This window comes from Pelobates fuscus, chromosome 5 (genome assembly GCF_036172605.1).
Source record: "Pelobates fuscus isolate aPelFus1 chromosome 5, aPelFus1.pri, whole genome shotgun sequence".
Lineage (NCBI taxonomy): Eukaryota > Metazoa > Chordata > Amphibia > Anura > Pelobatidae > Pelobates > Pelobates fuscus.
The window spans coordinates 126,662,731-126,677,567 of NC_086321.1; the positions used below are offsets into that span (position 1 = coordinate 126,662,731).

At 39.0% G+C, this 14,837-nt stretch overlaps 2 protein-coding genes across 5 annotated transcripts in view; one reads left to right on the forward strand and one right to left on the reverse strand.

Annotated features, from left to right (window-relative positions):
- Window positions 1-2,895, reverse strand: part of FAM216A (family with sequence similarity 216 member A) — a 40,026-nt gene extending 37,131 nt beyond the window's left edge. Inside the window, exon 1 of the mRNA XM_063456979.1 lies at window positions 2,812-2,895. Within this exon, the coding sequence (XP_063313049.1) occupies window positions 2,812-2,873 (62 nt within the window). The 5' untranslated portion in view covers window positions 2,874-2,895. The remainder of the gene's footprint in view (window positions 1-2,811) is intronic.
- A 567-nt stretch (window positions 2,896-3,462) lies between these two features.
- On the forward strand, window positions 3,463-14,316 carry GPN3 (GPN-loop GTPase 3). Of its 4 annotated transcripts, none has more exons than XR_010090942.1 (10): window positions 3,463-3,572; window positions 8,741-8,849; window positions 9,003-9,170; window positions 9,685-9,809; window positions 10,773-10,888; window positions 11,076-11,172; window positions 11,486-11,614; window positions 12,290-12,768; window positions 12,848-13,706; window positions 13,768-14,316. XR_010090942.1 is itself a non-coding variant. In XM_063456980.1 (8 exons), exons 1-8 carry the CDS (start codon window positions 3,525-3,527, stop codon window positions 12,353-12,355), a joined length of 858 nt encoding a protein of 285 aa, XP_063313050.1. In that variant the 5' UTR covers window positions 3,463-3,524; the 3' UTR covers window positions 12,356-14,316. The 4 variants fall into 4 exon arrangements, 1 of the variants encoding a protein (XP_063313050.1); XR_010090940.1 differs by having other exon boundaries at window positions 12,290-12,361; window positions 12,430-12,768; window positions 12,848-14,316; XR_010090941.1 differs by having other exon boundaries at window positions 12,848-14,316.
- Window positions 14,317-14,837: the final 521 nt, after the last annotated feature.

A 14,837-nucleotide genomic window follows, 5' to 3' on the forward strand; every position in this document is an offset into this window, starting at 1 on the left:
GAAGTCTATGGGGAGGGGGGGGATGAAGTCTATGGGGAGGGGGGGGGATGAAGTCTATGGGGAGGGGGGGATGAAGTCTATGGGGAGGGGGGGATGAAGTCTATGGGGAGGGGGGGATGAAGTCTATGGGGAGGGGGTGGGTGAAGTCTATGGGGAGGAGGTGGGTGAAGTCTATGGGGAGGGGGTGGGTGAAGACCATGGGGAGGGGGTGAGTGAAGACTATGGGAGAGAGGAGAAGACTATGGGAGGGGGGGACACTATGGGAGAGGGGAGAAAAAAAATATTCTGTACAAACTGTCCCATAGCAAGAAACACTATGGGACAGTTTGTTCAGAATATTTTTTTTCTGGGTTTCTTCCTCTAAAAACTAGGTGCGTCTTATGGTGAGGTGCGTCTTATGGAGCGAAAAATACGGTATATATATATATATATATTTGCGGTTATATATATATATATATATAGAATGTCATTCTAAGTGTATTTTGTTACCGAGATATATATATATATATATATATATATATATATATATATATATATATTAATAACAAAATACAGTTAGAATGAAATTACATATGCATATATAATTTATATTAAATTTTGTTTCAATATTTTATTTTATTATTTTATTTATTTATTATTTTAATTATACGTATTTATATATAATATATATATATATGTACATCTATTATATATATACATATTATATATATGTAACGTCATTCTAAGTGTATTTTAATATTAATATATATACTTATATTAATATTAAAATACACTTTGTATGACGTTACATATGTATGTATATATATATTTAATTTATTTTTACACTTGTCTTTTATTTATTTTTTTATACTTCCCACCAGCAGGGGGACTGTCTGATATTTCAAACAGTCCCCCTGCTGGCAGATCCACAGCCAGCTATAGAGGGCCATGTGATCGCTCTTTGAGAGCGATCACATGGCCCCCCGGGGGCCTGATTTGCCGTGGGAGGGCTGCCTGGGCTGTGAGGCAGTCCTCCCGAAGCGGATCGCGGCGGAGGTAAGTACATCTTACCAACGGGGGCTCTGTTATCTACCCCGAGCGTGACTCGGGGTTACCGCTTCTGACAGCGAAAATTAACCCCGAGTCACGCTCGGGAATACCGCCAGGGAGGTTAATGTGCTTCTTCTTGAGCCACTACTTTATTACCTTAGCTGTGTTTTTTGGGTCATTGTCATTTTGGAATACCCATCCACGACCCATTTTCAATGCCCTGGCTGAGGGAAGGAGGTTCTTACCCAAGATTTGACGGTACATGACCCTGTCGATCGTCCCTCTGATGCGGTGCAGTTGTCCTGTCCCCTTAGCAGAAAAACACCCCCAAAGCATAATGTTTCCACCTCCATGTTTGACAGTGGGGATGATGTTCTTGGGGTTATAGGCAGCATTTGTCTTCCTCCAAACATGGCGAGTTGAGTTGATGCCAAAGAGCTCAATTTTGATCTTATCTGACCACAACACTTTCACTTAGTTCTCCTCTGAATCATTCAGATGTTCATTGGCAAACTTCAGACGGCCTGTACACATGTTTTTTTGAGCAAGGGGACCTTGCGGGCGCTGCAGGATTTCAGTCCTTCACAGCGTAGTGTGTTACCAATTGTTTTCTTAGTACTAGGGTCCCAGTTGCCTTGCAATCAATAACAAGATCCTCCTGTGTAGTTCTGGGCTGATTCTTCACCGTTCTCATGATCATTTAAACTCCATGAGGTGAGATCTTGCATGGAGCAACAGACCAAGGGAGCCTGACAGTTATTTTGTGTTTCTTCCATTTGCGATTAATCGCACCAACTGTTGTCACCTTCTCACCAAGCTGCTTGGCCGATTGTAGCCCATTCCAGCCGTGTGTAGGTCTACAATCTTATCCCTGACATCCATGGACCTCCCGGTTAAAATACATCTACTATTAAAATTATAGACTGATCATTTCTTTGTCAGTGGGCAAATGTTCAAAATCAGCAGGGGATCAGATACTTTTTTCAGCCATATACATGCACCTTGGGTCAGTGTGTGTTTGAAAATTGACAGTCTCTGTGGTTTTCCCTGTTTTATTGCCTGCACAAAACTGGGAAGGCTATAGAGCCGGTGTATTTTCAAACTCAGTCTGACCCAAGGTGCACGTATAATATGGCCAAATGATGCTGAAATGTAGGGATGAGTTTATCCCCCAAAATTTTTTTACATATACTTAAATATATATATATATATATATTACTTTTCAAAAATAGATGAATGGATTATTACATAAAGAGATAATTTTGAGGGGACAGTTGTTGTTCTTCTTGTAAGAGATTTCAGGGGAAGTTAAGTGACCTTGGTATAGGACAATAAAAGTGTTGTGCAGAATTTCCAAACAAACACACAATAATATAAGTAACCAAAAAAAAAGAAGAAGAACAGACATTTGTAGAAATACGAATCAATTATGTCACATTGCAACATTGAAAGGAGCCTGTTTTAAAGTGGCTTTCATGCATAAATTATTCCCATGAAAGACAACATGCATTCACTGTCAGACACCATGATAAATACACACAGATACCATAAATACACACAGATACAATAAATACAGTACACAAAGATACCATAAATACAATAAATACACATAATTATAATGCATACACATATACCATACACACAGTACCAATAAATACACAATTATAATATATACACACAGAGAACCAATAAAAACACAGATACCATAAACACACACATATACCAGGAAAACACACAGATACCAGAAATATACACAGAATGAGGCTAAAACCAGGTTCTCACCTTGTTACAAACTTCTTTTCAGAAAGATTTTTCTTACCACTATAAGTGGCTTGTCTCTTCATTTTCCCAAACCACCGCCCTACCTGATACACAGCACCTGGCAGTAACCTGTATCCACAGCCAGTGTTTGGTTACACATTGGGGATCTGGGATTATCTCTAGAGCAGGCTGCTAGTAACTACACAAACCATGACATGCGCAGATTATATCTCCCTCTCTCTGACACCAGGTAGCTTCTCTTTTACCTATGTAACAAGTCACCCACAGAGAAAGGAAAACAATTAGAACTAAAAATAAAATGATAATTCAAAGTATTCTCTGACCTTTGGCACTTGCAGCTCTGGACTCATTTTCGAATTATTCTGAGGAACATGAGGATTAAGTGTTTAACAGTTACAGTATCATAGAGTGTTCTTATTTAGATTACATTAAACAAAAACATTATCATTAGGTGTTATAGACTATTTAAAATAATGGTGTGTTGCAATTTGTAGCTGAGATTTCAAGAGGATGTGGATTTGAGTAAACACGTTTTTATAAGGGGAGAAAAAAAAACTGCACTAAATTAAAAAAATACAAGCAAATGGATTCACAATAAAATGGTTTATTAGATTGGACACTCCGAGTTGCCGTATCTATCCCGGAAGTGAGTGAGTACACGTGAGTGAGAGGAGGCTTCCCGGAGCGCAGTGTGTGATTATACTGCAGGCAGGATGCCTCGCTATGCGCAGCTGGTGATGGGGCCGGCCGGCAGTGGCAAGGTTGGATTAATACTCAATATTATAGATAATTTCCTCATATAGAAACTAATGTACACATATCTGCAGGCAGGGTCACCCAGCACACATTGCTAAAGGGCCAGTCAGTGTCATTCTCCAAACTGATCATTGACTAGAGAATTTATAAAGCCCAGCTGGAAAAGTGAACTGGAGAAATACCCCTTTTTGGCTGTTTTTATTAAAATGTCAACTTTAATAGTTCTTTCTCCCCCATTCTCGACGGTTCGTTTATAGATTTTATTTACTAAACTGCGACTTTTAGAGATATTTCAAAGAAGTTGCAAAATGGGGGGGTGTGTGTTTCTTTAAAACAAAAAAATACTCTCCACTAGTGTATTTACTAAATCCTGAGTATATTATTAGTTATCAATTTAGTGGCAAATTGGTGCAATTTAGCAGATGCTTTGGGGCTTATTCACGAAACCGGAAATTGTAGTGAATAGAAAGTTGAAAGATAACCTATACCCACATTTTTTTATATTCTTATTTTGAATCACTAAGAGTAGAGTGAAAGTTCCTTGATCCGTTTACTGGGGAGAATAAAGCAGTGGGAATAAGTCAAAACAACTAACTTCAGCTGCACTCCCACCCTGTCCGCGACAGTCATGCCGCAAAGAAGCTTCAGGCATGTCATACATAGTGCATCCAAAGAGAAACTCTGTTTTCTGCTTCGCATATACATTAAAATAAAACTTGTGAGATTTCTTTTTGTTTTTTTATTTTTTTAAACAACCAATGCAAGCTCTTTAGTTATGCAGAAATCTCGCTAATGACATGTCTTTAACAGGGCCGGTGCAAGGATTTTTGGGTACATAGGCGAAGATGTATTCCCCCCCCCCCCCCCCCCCATTCAAAAATAACATCTTCACCTATGTGCCTCTTAACCAGCCCCTCTCCCTGTCCATTATTGGTCCCCTCCCTTCCCTGTCCCTTAGTGTTCTTCTGACAGTCACACACACTCAATGACAAACACAGAGACTCACTGATCTGACACACACACACTGATTGATAGTCACACACAGACTCAATGACAAAGATACGCTCACTGATTTGACAGACACTCACAAACACACACTGACAGACACACACATACACTGACACACTCACCTGCAACACTCATACAATCACTCACAGACACACATACACTCACTCACGCATACACTCACTCATGCACACACATACACTCACTCATGCACACACATACACTCACTCACGCACACACATACACTCACTCACGCACACACTCAGACACACAGTCACTCACAGTAACATACACTCACTCACGCACACACACAGGGACACATACTCACAGACACTCACTCACACAGAGACACATACACACTCAGACACTCACTCACACAGAGACACATACACACTCAGACACTCACTCACACAGAGACACATACACACTCACTCACACACAGACACTCACTCACAGACACTCTCACACAGATACACATACTCACTCACAGACACATTCACACACTCACTCACACACTCACACACACACAGACACTCTCACACACAGACACTCTCACACACAGACACTCTCACACACAGACACTCTCACACACAGACACTCTCACACACAGACACTCTCACACACAGACACATCACATACATTCACAAATTATTTTAATAAATAAATAATATCCACCCAGCCTCCCTACCTGGAGAGCTGGTGTGGATCATTCCCTGGGGTCCAGTGGGGCTGCTGGGCGGCGTGCGGCAGTGCTGCGATCAGGCGCTGCGAGGGAGCTCTAACCTCTCTGCTCTGCTCCCTCGCGGGCTGTCTGCTGATGCCGCGGGAGCCGGAATATGACATCATATTCCGGCTCCCGAGGCATCACTAGACAGCGCGCGAGGGAGCAGAGCAGAGAGGTTAGAGCTCCCTCGCAGCGCCTGATCGCAGCACTGCCGCACTGGGGGCGGAGATGGTGGCCGGCAGGAGGGAGAGCTTCCCTCCTGCCGGTCACTGAAATCTTGCGCCCCCGGAGCCGGTGCGCCCTAAGGCGGCCGCCTGTGCCGCCTTATGGACGCGCCGGCCCTGGTCTTTAATATGCAGGGGTGGGAAATTCCTATTGCCTGAACCTGTAATATACAGTTCCAGATGCCCTGCTGGCATGCTTTTTTCACTTGTATTTTATTAGATTTACATCAAATGATACATACAGGTGACGCATAAGAAGAAGTGCATTAAAATGGGCACGCAAAACTACTCTTAAAATAGCTCAGTGCCACAAGTATAGCCATTAAACTTCATACAACACAAGGAAAATATTTGGAACATCTAATATCCAGTGTGCTTGTGCTGCAGTTCTAGAATGAAAGCCTCCCCCTTCCCAGACCTCCCATGCAATATTAATGTATAGGGAAGTAGTTAAATAGGTAGGCCTGGTGTCCCATGTCTTGCCTGCCTGTTGGCTCCATCTACAACTTGCCTCAAAGAGGGAGAGTTAAAGGGACACTATAGTCACCAGAATAACTACAGCTTATTGAATTTGTTCTGGTGAGTAGAATCATTACCTTCGGGCTTTTTGCTGTAAACACTGTCTTTTCAGAGAAAATGCAGTGTTTACATTACATCCTAACTTCACTGGCCACTCCTCAGATGGCTGTTAGAGATCGTTCCTGGGTCATTGCTGCCTAAAATGCATCCAAACATTGTGTTTCCTCCCTCTGCATGCAGACACTGAACTTTCCTCATAGAGATTCAATTCATCTCTATGAGCAGATGCTGATTGGCTAAGGCTGTATTTGAATTGTGCTGGCTCTGCTCCTGATCTCCCTCTTTGTCAGTCTCAGCCAATCCTATAGGGAAGCATTGTGATTGGATCAGGCTACCACTTCTGCTGATGTCAGCAGGCAGTGGGCAGGTCTAAATGAAACAGGGACAACATAAGCAGCTGAAGACTTGAATACAAGTAAGATTTTACTATATTTAGGGAGGCATGAGGGGACTAGGGTGGCTAGATGATGTTTTAACCCTATAGGGTCAGGAATACATGTTTGTGTTCCTGACAATATAGTGCTCCTTTAACAGAATTCCAGGCTCTCTCTATGCACAATTGTATGAGTATAAGTATATGAAGGATATGGACATTCGTAGGCAGATGAGAAAAACACCAGGCAGTATTCGGAGGACAGGATTATCACCCACTGTCACTTCAAGGGTGCATAATTCATTGTTGCACAATAGAATATTGCAATTTAATGTAATTTGTGTAGTGCAGACATGAATGTACCACTTGGTAGAGATCAGATGACAGAAGGGGTAATGTAAATTGCATAAGAATGTGTAAGGGGTCAGATGGTTTACCATATGGATTGATCATTTGATTAATCAAAGGCTCTGCAAGATGTGAGAAGTCACACATAAGTGACCTGGAAGTCTGGTTTACATATAAACTAACTCTCTAATTTGCCATATGTCTAGATTCCCTCTTAGATAGGGGGTCCTTTGATATGTTAATGGCCATTAGCCTTGTGTTCCAGTATCATATCCAAAAGAAACATTAATATTTACCCACAGATTAATAATTGAGCCTCATTTTTATAATATTTAGAATTGGACGGGCAGGATCTTCTAATCAAGCCCAAACATGATTTGCTTAACTTAACCATAGGGGAGGGATTGTGATGTCCGCTATATTGGGTCACAAGTAAGGAGTGTGACATATCTATGGATTTGAAAAATGGTAACAAATTCATAGATGCAATTATTATTATTTCTGTGGCAAGTACATAAGAGGAGATAGAACCAAATGTTTCCATTTGGATTGATGTTGGTCTGGAACAAAAGGGGGTGGTCACTTATAGTTACTATAGGTACGCCTTATCTCCACCTCTGGGCGAGGCTTGGTAATCCACAGGGTATATATCTAATGATACTGAAGTGTGGATTATACTTGCTTGGGGGGCAGAATCTAATTCTAAGTGAGTCACCACCTTTCTTACCAGAGACCCCCTGGACAGAAGTTTTACTTTGAGAACCTGCGTAAGTGATTAGGACTTCTGTTATTTTATCCCTTTTGGTTTTATCTGTTGTTGGTGTAAACAATTTGATTGTCATCTATATTTTTGTATGCAAAAACAATTTTTTTTTGCTCATAATAAATATTCCTTTATAAAATTATGCCTTTGTCTGGTAAAGAATCACGTTACCTGAAGAGACTAATTCCTTAAATATTGTGCTAAGTTGTATTTGGTGGGTTTTTATTATTGATTTACCTGGGGGACCAAGGCACCCCATTTATAAATTGTCTTGGTGGTGGCAGCGTTAAAATAGTAATAGTTATATTATTATGGTTAAAGGAACACTATAGTCACTTGAACAACTTTAGCTTAATGAAGCAGTTTTGGTGTATAGAATATGCCCCTGCAGCCTCACTGCTCAATCCTCTGTCATTTAGGAGTTAAATCCCTTTGTTTATGAACCCTAGTCACACCTCCCTGCATGTGACTTGCACAGCCTTCCATAAACACTTCCTGTAAAGAGAGCCCTATTTAGGCTTTCCCTATTTAGGCATCTGTTTGAAAGTGAAACCAGTTTTTTTTTTTTTCATGCAGGCTCTGTCAATCATAGCCAGGGGAGGTGTGGCTAGGGCTGCATAAACCGAAACAAAGTGATTTAACTCCTAAATGACAGTGAATTGAGCAGTGAAATTGCAGGGGAATGATCTATACACTAAAACTGCTTTATTTAGCTAAAGTAATTTAGGTGACTATAGTGTTCCTTTAAGTGTGGGTGGGGTTTAACCCTTTCACCACCACAACTATGTCATGCACACTCTTGAAGTAGGGTGCGTTCGTGACATCCACTATCCGAAATATAGAGTGGACTTGTTCCCAGAAATTTTGAACGGCAGTGCACTGCCATTACATATTAAATACGGTTCCCCTCTCCACCTGGCATCTCTAGATGAAGATATTATGGGGCCTGGAGTGTCTTTTTTTTATTTTTTTATTATTATATATAAACTTTAGCCCTAACCAATAGCACATTAAATTTGGGATCTTAAACAAGTGGTAGATGGACTTTTAGATACAATTTGAAACTTTTTTTAAACCAAATGTCTGTTTGGCCATAGCAATAAGCTCGTGATCACGCAGTTCAGATCACTGAGTTTGTGATGTGTTTTATGTTTCAGAGTACATACTGCTCCACTATGGTCCAACACTGTGAGAATCTGAAAAGATCTGTGCAAGTGGTTAATTTGGACCCGGCAGCTGAGCATTTTGACTATCCTGTCATGGCTGGTAAGTGGTTTGTTTTAATGTGTCCTACACTAGATGCAAGTTTATAGAACATCCTGTACATTGTATATCTTACTATACAGATACGCATAACATTTGTTGTTGACACTGTGATACAACAGTTATGAGCAGTCTTCACAATTTATTTCCTTCTAGATATACGAGAGCTCATTGAAGTTGATGATGTGATGGAAGACAGTTCCCTAAGATTTGGGCCTAATGGAGGTCTAGTATATTGTATGGAATATTTAGCAAATAACTTTGATTGGCTGGAAAGCTGTCTGGGCCACACAGAAGATGATTACATTCTATTTGACTGTCCAGGTGAGAGTTTAATAAATGCACAGACTTTAATAAGATTTCTTAATTCGCAATGCAAATACACAAGCATTTCAGCTGTGTTGGTTGAATTTGTTTGCACATATCATGGATTCTAAGTGTATGCCATACAGCCTGGTGAACACAAACAATAGGGTTGTTATCAATGCTGTATTGACTGAGCTTATACTTTGAGTGTAATAGCAGTGGACTCTTGGCATTATTAAGGTGCAAAGTATGTCTTGTGTATTTCCTGTCTCCGTTGTATTTTTTTTATTTTGTACGTTGCATGATTGTGAATGTAAACAAAAGTAGGAAAGGCTGTAAAGTTCTGCCATGGGGAGTCAGACCCCAGAGCACCATAACTACTACAGTGCGCAAACAAAACAAAAAAAGAAAACCCATGATGTTGCCCACTATATGCAGCAGCATATGTTGTAGGAAGTAGGTTAGCTTGTCTATAAAAAGTTTTCTGCCAATTAATCCTGCATATTCAAAACTCTTTATATGTGTTTCCTAGGCCAGATCGAGCTATATACTCACCTGCCAGTCATGAAGTACCTGGTTGAGCAGCTCCAGCAGTGGGAGTTCAGAGTCTGTGGAGTTTTCCTTGTGGATTCACAGTTCATGGTGGAATCTTTTAAGGTATGTTGTCTTGCCTTTTTGTCTAAAAGATTTTAGAGATTTGTGACCTTTCTACTCTATTGAACTACATTTCATTTTTGTTTTTGTATGGTAAAAAATACCTCTACGTTGCATATAAAACATGTATCCTGGTTTATTATTAAAAGTTTGAAATAAAATGGAGCACTACATGGCATCCAGGGACCACACCCATCTTGGCCACATTGATAATCTAGAAGTAACACTTTAAGGCAATTTAATTTTCTATCAACCAGAACGTTTATCATCTGGAAAGTGTTGGGTGAGTTAGCATACAACATTAGTGTTTAGCATATAGTGCCCCCTTAAGGCAGGGCATGTGATTATCTCATTTTTACAGTACAAGTGACCATATTTATAAATACATAGCAATATGAAATCTGGGGGGAAAATTATCAAGAGAAACACATGACCTGATTAGAAATGCTCAATATTTGCTTTGTAAAATGCCACCTACTATATTCTACTATATCAATTTGCAGAGAACAATGAAACACAATTCTGTTTAGATTATTGGCAACATTTGAAATTCTGGTATTTACATAGTTGAAGAGAACACAAAGTTTCACATGAAATACGTTTTTTACTCACTCTGCTTAGTGCCCAATTTATCACCTACATTGGTAAAGTGTGAAAACTTTGCCTTTACGTTGTAATTTGTTAGCTAGAATCCTATTGTTTTGCAGTGTAATGAGATGACAGTTGACAGATCTTTTAGGATTTTAGTGCTAACTTTAGTCTAATAGCGCAACATTCAAAAACATATAATATTCACGTATACACCTGTTAAAAGAAAATATAAAATGATGTTCATGTAAAGCTATGTATCAATACATTTATGACAAAACTATATTTTGGATGGTTTGCTTTTTTTTTTTTTTAGTATTCTATTCACTAAATCTACTGGTATCCTTAAAGTGCCACTGCCTGTTCTCTTTCCTGCAGTTCATTTCTGGAGTTATGGCCGCACTCAGTGCTATGATCTCTCTGGAGACTCCCCAGTGTAACATTATGACCAAGATGGATTTGCTAAGCAAGAAAGCTAAAAAAGAAATTGAAAAGTAAGCAAGTCTTGTTCTCTTGCCTTGAATCCGCAGGCATCATCAAGAGATGCTGCATTTGTTATTTGCTGCTGATGCTGTGAATAGTCCTATATGTTCTTTGAATGGCTTATCTAGGACCCCGTAATTTAATTTCTATTGTGCTTTGATTCTCCTCACATTTCATGACTGACATTCTCTTTGAAAGGTTTTTAGATCCAGATATGTATTCCATGATTGACGATTCATGCACTCGATTTAAAAGCAAGAAGTTCAAGAAGCTGACCAAGGCCATTTGTGGATTGGTGAGTGCTTGCTATTAGCTCTGTTTTATTTTTGGTTATTAGTATTTTTTTTTTGTCCATTTTTATTTATATAAAGTGTGGGTTTTTTTTTCTTTTTTTTTTTTTCTTGCATAGTTCATGATTTTTTTTGTATTTTTTGTTTGTATTATGGAAACCTCTATTGATCATGTGCTGCCTGCTCTGCTTTTGGCAATGTGCCTGTTTAACTGTCCTTTTTATGAGCAACGCTAACCAAATGTCATTCTTTCACCTTTTAAAACTGGCAATATTGGCTTTTAGTATTCCACTGACTTACATGCTGCGTCTTTTCCAGATTGATGATTACAGCATGGTTCGATTTTTACCTTTTGATCGTTCTGATGAAGAATGCATAAACATTGTGCTCCAACACATCGATTTTGCTATTCAATACGGAGAGGACCTGGAGTTTAAAGAGCCCAAGGTAAGCTAATGATATCGTAACAATACACAATATATCAATAACTGTGAATGCGTAACATAGCAGCAAGGGTAAACTGAAACCATGTCATGAATCAGTGGAGGGCAGTGCAAGGTTTTGTGAGACTCCCACCTTTTCTGCTAACAGAGCATGGGATGATCTGCAGCCGAAGATTAACTGTGAGTTGCGTGTTGAATGACATGGGGGTGGGGATAGACCCAGCAAATAGCCTCTACATTTTCTTTCAGCCAAAGTATAATGGTGTGATGGTTGGTAGGTAATGGTGGACTTGTGGATCCACAATGATCCAAATGGTCCAAATACTGGTAGGGATCTTGTCCTTAAATTAAAAATAACCTCCTACCCAATGTAGGATCATAGAGTAAAACTACTAAAGAAGGCAACCTCTCCCTCTAGATCAGTTTGGGAATAATAGAAAATGGGAACGTTAAACATACGTTTATATGTCCAATCATTAATAGAAATTATTGCAATTTACATTTGCTTTTAGTTTTTGTGTTTATTAAAACTGTATTAATCTGTGGCTGTGTGTTTCTACATGTCATAGTTGGTTTTTCATTTATTCTAAAATTTGCTTTAAAATATGCTACATGTTCATAATCATTGCCTCTCCCCATATAACTGTTCTGATGATGTTTATGCTGTTTCTTCTAACAGGAAAATGAAGAGGATACATCCTCAAACTTTGATGAATTCTTCCAGGACCGAGCAGACGAGCAGTGATAGTGGCTGTTTAATAGTAGTTGGTAGTAGTTCTTCATAGAGAGCAAAGTGTTCGCTAAGCAGATCTCATTCACACTGTGTAATGGATACAAGGTGTAACATCTCCAATAAGTCTGCCAGAGAATTGGCTTTAACTGAGTTACCTACACATCTGCCATGTCACTTAGTGCCTGGTGTTATAAGCTGAACGGGTACATTGTAACCCACATTACATGTTAAAAAAAAAAGTTTCAAAGTGAATGCTAGTGGGTACCAGTTTCCACTACTGCTTTCTCCATCATATACTTCCTGATCTGAAGGAAACTACATAGGACGTGAAGAACTAAAATTGCCTGATAGACAGGGGCTCGACTTACAAAAGAGACATTTTCTTTTGCTCCTTGCAATTCCATGAATGGTCATCGGTGGTGCCTGTAACAACACACAGCAAGGTTATAGACCTATTGTCCATTTATTATTTTTTTTCTTAATGCACATTTTACGTCTTGGGAGAAAAATTTCCACCGCGTTCTAGAACTACAGTTCCCTTATTTCTACCAACCTATAGCTGGGAAAGGATTATATTAGTTGCCATTCATCAACATCTGAGGGATCATAAGTCTTCACCCTGATTATCTGCCCTTTTCTAATTAGTGTTCAGTGTTTTAAAAGCCACTCTCGACTGTTGGCCTGTTGGGAAGTGGAGTTTATTCACAGTTTGTGTCAGTTTCTGGTACATGTGTTCAGTCATGCTGCTGGGCTGCTATAGTGGTGATAGATATGAGATGTAAAATGTTTCCTGCTTCCCTGGATGTGAAGATCCCAGTCTGCACCAGCTGAAAAGGCGACATTTCAAATACTGCCAGCTCCATCCACAAATATCATTTAACTTAAACTGGTTATGTCTGGGTGGCTTTCTGAATTGCTCGTAAATCTGAAGAGTGTGTTAATTTAAAGGTGTGGCACATTAATATAGCTTTTACTTTGGTGAAAAGACATTATCATGTTGCTGATGTTATTGAACATTTCTTAAAACTACGGAGATAACTTTCTCACTCCATATAAGTGTGGGGAATACACAATAAGGTTTCAATAAAGTCATTACATCGTCCTGCTACATGAGTCAAGTTCAGGGGATTAAATTCATCCATTAGTACAACACGCATGGCAGGTTACCCTGCACGTCATATGCCTTATATTGGTTAGAGGCTAGAACAGGAGTAGTCCATACTGCACCTTCACCCACTACCTAAGCGAATCTGATACTTTGCTTGCCCCTTCCGTTAATTTTGTCTGGCAAGGATTTGTGCTACTTCTAGTTCATTATTTGCTAGAATTGTAGCAATTATACAGTAATACAAACTGATTAGAGGTCTATGTACAGTAAAAGAGCAGAGACAATGCAATTATGCAATAATACAAACAAATTAGAGGTCTATGTACAATAAAGGAGAGCAGAGACCATTACATTCCTAAACGTGCAAAAGTTATCAGAAATGTCCTCATACAGATTTAGTCAACAAAGCTTTCTTGCTGCTCTAAAATTTTTATTTTTATTTAATATTTTGATTAACATCTTTGCTTCTCTGTTTATTTTTTCCTTAATAAATTTGTATTGCTTGTTGGAAAATTAAAAGAAAACAAAATGACAACCCATGTATGGCGGCTGGAGGTCTATTTAAATATACTGTTTAGATGCTATTGTCCACCCCACTCCAAAAAAAAATGATGTCCACCCAATAAAAAAAGAGATGAAAAACAACTACCACATCACCCTATTAATATTGAGGGTGGGCAAAGAAAACACAATCTGTTATATAGCAGTCTGTTTTAATTTATAATTTATCTCCAGCACTATTAATAGCCTTTGGGAGTCTCCTGTGTGGTTAAAGTTCACTTTACAAAGTAGAAGATAAAAACTTCTAAAGTACTTTAAGATCATCAGAAAATGAAACCATTTTTATGTACTTTCTAGCATTACTCTATTTAAAAAAAAAAAATTCTTGTTGGTATGTATAAAACCTCACGTGTTTGATATTTGTTTTTATCAGAGTACAAGAAATACATATTCGCATGTTGAGCAAGTGTTAGAACTGTTAAACTTGTTTTCAATGTACAGATGAGGTTTTTAAAAAACATTCTTAACGCCAAGAAGGCTATATTTCTGTAAAGCCTTTAAAATGCAGTTTGATCTCGTCCTTATGCTGATGTGTGAACATAAAAATGCTGTGACAATTATTTAAGTCAAACAGTGGCTTTTCTGCAGTTCAATATTTAATAAACATTTTTTTCGAACAAACTGTGTCGTTTGTCATTGCTTTGGTATGGTGGTGTTGGAAAGTTTTACAATAATCTAGTAAACAAACATTCAATATGTTTACCAGTTATTTGTACTACACCCCTTCTCTCAGCCATTCCTTTGCCAGCAAATCTCCACTCATCAATTCCTCTGTGCAGCACATCTACACAACCAATGTCCGCAGAGCCATCACACACGCAGAAA

Bases quoted from the DNA above. Each gene is read 5' to 3' on its own strand.
- GPN3 (XM_063456980.1), top strand. From the start codon at position 3,525: ATGCCTCGCTATGCGCAGCTGGTGATGGGGCCGGCCGGCAGTGGCAAG. The intron at 10,889-11,075 runs GTAAGCAAGTCT...TCTCTTTGAAAG, and splicing joins GCTAAAAAAGAAATTGAAAA to GTTTTTAGATCCAGATATGT. The intron at 11,173-11,485 runs GTGAGTGCTTGC...CGTCTTTTCCAG, and splicing joins CCAAGGCCATTTGTGGATTG to ATTGATGATTACAGCATGGT.